Source organism: Pogoniulus pusillus, chromosome 19 (assembly GCF_015220805.1).
Source record: "Pogoniulus pusillus isolate bPogPus1 chromosome 19, bPogPus1.pri, whole genome shotgun sequence".
NCBI classification, from domain to species: domain Eukaryota; kingdom Metazoa; phylum Chordata; class Aves; order Piciformes; family Lybiidae; genus Pogoniulus; species Pogoniulus pusillus.
The window spans coordinates 19,123,842-19,131,298 of NC_087282.1; the positions used below are offsets into that span (position 1 = coordinate 19,123,842).

Sequence of the window (7,457 nt, forward strand, 5' to 3'; positions counted from 1 at the left end):
TTTATCAGGTTCCTATTTGTTTGGTGGGTTGACCCTAGCTGGACCCCAGGTGTCCATTGTACTCCCCTTCTCAGCTGGAAGGAGACATAAGAAAAGGCTCATAGGCTAAGCAGAGTGTCACAACTCAGTGTCCTGAGCCAACCCTGGGCAGCAGGAAAGGTTATGCTAAGATTCAAAAATTCCCCTGGAGTAAATTAAAGTAAACCCACAGACCAAATGGCTGATGAGTTGGGTTTATTAGAGCCAATGAAAAATCTTGGTAGTGGACCAGAGCAGAGGGAAAATGGGAAGAAAGAAGAGAGGAAGAAATAGAGAGTTAAGAAGAGAAAAAAACAAAGTATCACCACTCCTTGATCCAGTGATGTTTTCACAGGCATAGTTGAGGTCCTTCAGTGGCAAGTACATCCCAGCAGGGTCATCTGTAGTAGATTCAACATGTGGACCCCAGGAGCTGTGGTCCTTTTATACCCTTTTGGTGGGGGAGGGAGGGGGAGACAGTCTCTTCAAATCACAAAGAGAGGTGCAGACTGAAGTGTGCACCGGGGTCGAGCGCTCCAGTGCAACATGTGCCATTAGCCTATCCATGGCGCTGTTGCAGTGGTTTTAAAGAGGGAATTCTTGCCCCTGCAGAAATTATCTTTTTCCATTGCTAAACCACTCTGCCAGGCCTGCAGATTAGTATCTAGGGATCTTGTACAAGACTCCGCTAGTAAAGCATGACAGCTATACTCTCATTTATTCTCCACTACAAATGGATCCAAATAAAAAGTTACCAGGCAGTGCTAGAGCCTATCTATTTGTTGTAAGTTGTGCTATACACGAGCAGTATTAAAGAGATCATTCAAAAACTGTTCATCACACAGGCTCGTTTACTGGACCTTGCATTGCAGGGTGGTTCTTTAAGAAAGGCTTCTGCAACATACACTTCACATACTGAATAACAGGAAGCCAATACACCAACGTACAAACCAAACTTGTACTTCAGGTACTGAGACTGTTCTTCAGATTGCTGGCAACAACCTGGCAATGGCTTCTGGATGAGAGAAGTCAATGATGTAGAATTAGAATATAAAAAGTCATCTGTGTCAGTGTGACAATGTATATGCTTGTGCACACCTGGGATCAGGGTGGAGAGGAGAGGCATGAGACCCAGGAACACAAACCACTGGGCATGGATTTTTTTCTCATTTATGGTAAGTCTCACAATGGATAAATGCAGCACCAAAACCATTTCAAGACCTGTATTAAGCAGCACACTTCCAACAAAAGACTCAACTAATACACCAAACTGGAGAATGAAATTTAACATAATGACCTTTAGCACGACAGCTTAATGGCAATCACTGTTGTTAAGGAAGTCCTATGCATGGCAGGAACCTTAGGAAGAATGTTCTATCTACAACTAAAAACCTTGCTAAACACAGCACAACAGGGAAATAAAATTCAGATTTCTTCACAACACAAAAATCTCACTATGGTTTGACAACAGAAAGTTTCTACACACAACCAAGGAAAAAAAACAATCAACATCGTATGATTTCACAGTGTACAAGTTACTATTTAGGAAAATAAACCATTTTTCCACATAGTCATTTGTAAATGTTGTCCTTTACAGAACACAAGAGAGTTCTCATGGGAGGAGTGAGTGAACAGCTGTGTGGGGCTGGTTGGGTATTTTAAATCTCAAAACTACCCACAGCAAAGTGGAATCTCATCTTTTCCACTGCTGTTGGACAATAAGTCATGTAGCTTTTTAAACTAGCAATTTACTTATTCAAAAAACGTAATGCTTGCTTCAAGCCAGTATTATTTTCGGAGCAAGCCAGCAAAATACTAGGAATGGCAAAAATAGCTACAGGATTTTTTCAAAAATATATAGGTATTTCATTCTAATTGTGGGTGAAGACCTCCTCAGCTCAGTAGTCTGGCTAAAGAACAACTTCCATCAGCATTAGAGAAAACACCAGTACACATTCCAGACGAGCACAAGTCTTATTCTAACCTGAGCTGAGGCATTAGCCTCATCTTTGTATATGTGTATTATATATTTTGAAGAATTCTTTTCCTTCAGGTCACAAAAAATTGATTTACAGTCTGTAGGCATCAGATGATCTTCATGCTAATCCTGCTTGCCTTCCCGCCACTGTCGAGAGCCCTCATTCCATGCTACGTATACAAAGAGAGCAAGTACCACATGAACAGTAACTACAGCAACTATGGCAGCATAAAAATAGCTGTCTCTGTCGGACATTCCTAAGGTACCTGAGGAAATAAAGAAAGTAAAGAGTATTAGTTATGAGGAACACTGAAACAGCAAATCACAATTCCTCCTAAAGACCAAAGTTAAATTTGTTCTTGCATCAAAAGACTGAGCTCAGAAACATTTATAGGAAGGAATTCATCATAGTAATTAAAGACTTTGAAACTATTTCTGGAATAAAGCAGTTCTGCAGTTACTCAATATTTAAGATAAAATACCTTGGTTTTGATATCAACAGCTTAAGAGTTTTATAACATTCACTCTGTTACTATCTCCCAACACCAAATAAACATCAACATCCTTTGTTCAGAAGTGTTAACTCTCTTAGTGGGATAGGAAGACAGGTCTGAGGGGGGAATAATTATATAATGTATTTGCCACTGGAGGAGGATGAAGTGGTCTAAAAATTTGAGAACTTCTACCTTCTATATTTACACTGTAAAAGAGTAATTCCTTAGTGGCTAATGTACATGAATGCATCTCACATGAAATAAACCTTCAAATATTGTAAGAGCCAATACCAAAGTATCATTTACCTTAACGAAACCAAAATCACAACAAAACCCAAATACCCTCAGAACAAATAAACAAAAAGCCCCACACATTGCACTATACTATCACAGCTCCTATCAGTGCAGACAGATCTTGCTATTAACTGACACAACAAAGTTAAAACTTAGCTTGCTACACCCAAGTGAAAATCAAACCAAACAAAACCCCAACAACTCCTTCCCCCTGTGCTAAAAGTGACCTTGAAAGCTACTTAACAAGCTTTCAGCTTCAGACTTTGGAACTGAGCACAATAAACAACAAAGGAGAATCAGATTTCAACAATCCATATATTCACCAACTGTTCCTGAAAGCAGCTGTTTCTCCATGTTTTTCTAGGAGATACTTTTGCAGTATTGGGAAGCTGTTAAAGTCTTGCAGAATCAAGTCTAGAATGTGGCTGTTAGGAGTTTGACAGAACTGCTCCAAACAAAGAGCTATATATATTTTTTTTAATTAAAAGAAAGCTCTACAAGTAACTATTTTCAACATCTGAAAACATGTATCTGACATAACTGGTTTACACATAAAAAAATGCAAGTACTTTTTAAAAAGCAGAATTTAGTGAATAGTCTTATTCTGTCTTAAATAAATAGTTGAGTTTGTAACACATTCAGATATTCTATCCCTGATGATTCCGATAAAAATCCCTGTCAGGGTGGTGTTAGGTACCCTCCAGATAAGGGGAATGATGCACCTGAATACTTTATAAACCATGGTATAACAAAGAGCAGATATTAGATTGCAGACCACAATACAGGGAAGGATGCATTGACCATTTCTGTAATTTTCTGTTCTAATTAGATATTACAAGACCTCTAGTCTGCATAAGGAAAGAAATACTTAAAACAGGAAGGAGAACAAAGACGCTATTAGAGGATTGTGCTTTTCCTCTTGTTTTTGTAATAGTAATGCTAAGTGGCAGAAACAGAATTACCTTCAAATACATAAGCCTTTGATGAAAAATACAGCCCAACTGGTAATGTAATCATTAGAGCTGTGAAGAATAGAAGTGTTCTTAAAGTTGATGTTAATGAACCCTCATTTCTGAAATAAATAAGAAAAGTTACACGTAGAAATAAGTCACAAGATATATGCCTGAAACAGGAAAAGAACTCGTCCCAAACAGAAGTCAATTATTTTTCAAGACTTGAGTATGGGCATCATTGGGAAGCTGTAACAACTTGGAGTGGTATTTGTTGGCTGCAACAGAAAACCTGCAGTATTGAAAATGATGTAATGGCACTGCCAGTCAAAGCTCACAAACGAGATAAAAACAACCTTTAGATTTTTCTCATTGTTACATTACAAGCATGGTCAACATAGGGAGTTTATATTAATATGTTTGTGTATTACTACATAATTATTAAATACCTAATATTAGATACACACGTACTTATCATATGACAGTATTCTGCAAAACAGCTTGCCAAGTTCCCCTTTTTTAAAGGAAAAAACCAAACCAAACAAAACCTGCCCCCGAAAACTACAAGCCTAAGAAAATGACAAATTCTACAGGCTAGGATAAAGAGGGAAGTAAGCAGACTGAATTTAACAGCTGCTACTGGAAATTAAGTTCCTTTTTATTTGGTATTGTTCCTCTACTTAAAATAATGTCTGTTTCCACTGAGAAAGCTGGAATAACTGTAGCAATAATCATAAGATAGGGACAATACACCAAAACATTTTTTTTGCCTTCACAGAGCAAAACCTACATGACCTTGAGCAAAGAAATCAGAATGAAGCACAGATTACATACTTGATAAGCTCTCCCTGGACTTGATTTGCTAGAACAAGTTTTGTACCTACAACACATCACATACAGCTTGGTTTTGTGTGTGCTTCCAGCAGGTTTCACTCACTCTGCTTGGCTGACTGCTTTATTTTACGCCAAGTAAATACATCAGGTAAGCAATACCCTTCTGACTTTCAAAGATTAGCAGATTCAGTGGCATGTGTCCTTAAAGCTTTGAAACACAAACATGCACTAAAAAAAAAGTCAGGGATACATCGTTCTTAAAACTCTCAAGCACTTCCACACCATTTTTTGTGTAAAGAGTTTCAAAGACACGTTTGTACCACAGTATATTGCTCGAAATCACATTTTATCCTTGAAACTTCTTTGGAAATGTAAATGGAAGTGGGGAAAAATAAATCATTGCAAACATAAATAAATGCACAGTCATTAAAAGACAGCGATGTGCAGCCCCACACAGCTCTTACGTTAACGCCAACAGCACTTTGTCTGGTTATACACTATCATACCTCTAGGTAGCATACTAAGTGGGAAAAAGAGAAAGAGAAATCTTTTCCTTTATTGGAGTTTGTCTCAAGGCCTGTCAGGGTGGAAAGCAGAACCCCATTCAAACTTTCTCTACTTCCCCTGTAGAAATTCTCTATTTAAGGAACACCTACCCACAGAAAATAAGACGACCGAAGTTAAAGACTCCACCGTTGACAAATACTTTTCTTATACCGATATGCTCTCATCACTTCCCTACGCAGCAAACCCAAACACTCCTGTATAGCTTCCACCCTAACACGAAGCTTTTAACTGCAGAACAGCCCCCACACCCGGTTTTTGGGATTACCCAGTGCTACTCGGCAAGGCCAATCCAAACCCGAGGCCTCCCCCACCCCCCGCGGCTCCCCAAGTCCCGCAGGCAGACGCTCTCCTCCGGACACCTCCGGGGGCTGCACCCCTTCCTCCCAACGCCATCCCGGGAGCGCTCCCCCCTTGCCGCGGCCTAGCAGCCATCCTTGCCGGCCGCCAGGTCCTGCCTCCCCCCCAGGGGTGCCCGTCCCTCCCGCCGCCAGAACCTTCCCCTCTCCTGGACTTACTGCCTGAATTCGGACACTGGGACGGCGCTGCCGGGCGGCTGACCGTAGCGCTCCATGCTCAGCACCTCTGCAGCCGGGACTGCGGAAGCTTCTGGGCCGCCGGAAGCCCGCCGGGCGCATGCGCAGAGCGGCAGCGCCGCCGTCTCCACAGCAACCGCTGGGCGGCCGAGGCCGAGCTGCGGAGGAAGGGCCCGGCCCGGGCTCAGGCCGGGGGAGGCGGCGGGCGGTGGGTACCGCTGGCTAGCTGGGGATCCGGGGTGCAGCCGTGGTTTCTGCTGCTCTTGGACGGTGTTGTTTCAGCACATGGAAGAATCCCCTATGCAGCTTCACGGCGGACATGGAGCGAAGTGCAGTCTGTGCCGCCTAGGAGCGGGTGCCCGAGGGAGATGGATTGTGTCTGTGTGCGGTGGCACCGCACTGCAGCGCAGCGGCGCTTGGATGTATTCGGGAGAGGTCAAGGCTTTACAGTAGAGGTCTTGCAGCTAAAAACAAAGATACTGAGAGACGTTATGGTGAACTCACCCTTACGAAACACTAAAATAAATAACATAGGCAGGGGTTAAGGCATTCAGAGAAGGGCGACGAGGCTGGGGAGAGGCCTTGAGCACAGCCCTACGAGGAGAGGCTGAGGGAGCTGGGATTGGTTAGCCTGGAGAAGAGGAGGCTCAGGGCAGATCTTATTGCTGTCTACAACTACCTGAGGGGTGGTTGTGGCCAGGAGGAGGTTGCTCTCTTCTCTCAGGTGGCCAGCACCAGAAGGAGAGGACACAGCCTCAGGCTGTGCCAGGGGAGATTTAGGCTGGAGGTGAGGAGAAAGTTCTTCACTGAGAGAGACATTGGACACTGGAATGGGCTGCCCGGGGAGGTGGTGGAGTCGCCGTCCCTGGAGCTGTTCAAGGCAGGATTGGACGTGGCGCTTGGTGCCATGGTCTAGCCTTGAGCTCTGTGGTAAAGGGTTGGACTTGATGGTCTATGAGGTCTCTTCCAACCCTGATGATACTGTGATAACATCATCAAAATGTACATACATTTTTGCCTGTCAGGAAGACTTAAGTGAAACACAAAATGTCATTGCCAGAACCGGCAGCTTCACAAGAAGTATTCTCTCAGTATCTGGGTTGCAACTACGTCGGTGTGTGTAGGAAACAGCACAGTTTCCCTGTGTTGTCCTGTTGAAAGCAAGGTGTGTTTTAGAGGTTTCCTGCTCTCCTGGTCAAAACTTGAGAGAAAACAGTGCCCAGGGTAGCTAACAGGTGCTGCAAATGACAAGGCGAGCACTCGGGCAGATTCCATGCTCCTGCTTGTTGTCCTGGAGAAAACAGTTTCAGGAGATGCCTAGGCTGTAGTGACACTATTTAAATTAGGATGAAATATACTGCACTGGTCTTCTAATGAGGACCATTAATCAGGGACTTTATGGTGTAAAGCTGGTTACTTTGAACAATGCGTGCCTTGCTAGATCTTGAAGAGGAGCTGAAAGATTGATAATGGCTAGCTTGCACAGGGAATTCCCACCAAAGTAAAACAAAAGGCTGTAAGAAGACACCAAGAATATAAAGACCTAGAATACAAGAAACTTTTTACAGAAGATGTAAAACTGTTGCAACATAGAATTGTTTCAGTTGGAAAAGACCTTTAAGATGGTTGAGGCCAACCATTATCTAACTCTACCAAGTCTGGTACTAAGCCACATCCCTTGTCAATACATCTGTTCATCTTTTCCCACATCCCTGGGAAGCCTATTCTGGTATCTGATAACTCTTTGAGTAAAAAACTTTCTTGTACTATCAAGTCTAAACCTCTCCTG

General features: G+C 42.8%; 1 protein-coding gene across 1 annotated transcript; it reads right to left on the bottom strand.

The window, feature by feature from the left end:
- Nucleotides 1-217: 217 nt before the first annotated feature.
- Nucleotides 218-5,935, bottom strand: VMA21 (vacuolar ATPase assembly factor VMA21). The gene is made up of 3 exons (XM_064159567.1): nt 5,651-5,935; nt 3,747-3,856; nt 218-2,262 (listed from the first exon to the last, which is right to left on the bottom strand). The coding sequence occupies exons 1-3, from the start codon at nt 5,704-5,706 to the stop codon at nt 2,120-2,122; spliced, it is 309 nt and encodes a 102-aa protein (XP_064015637.1). The 5' UTR covers nt 5,707-5,935; the 3' UTR covers nt 218-2,119.
- Nucleotides 5,936-7,457: the final 1,522 nt, after the last annotated feature.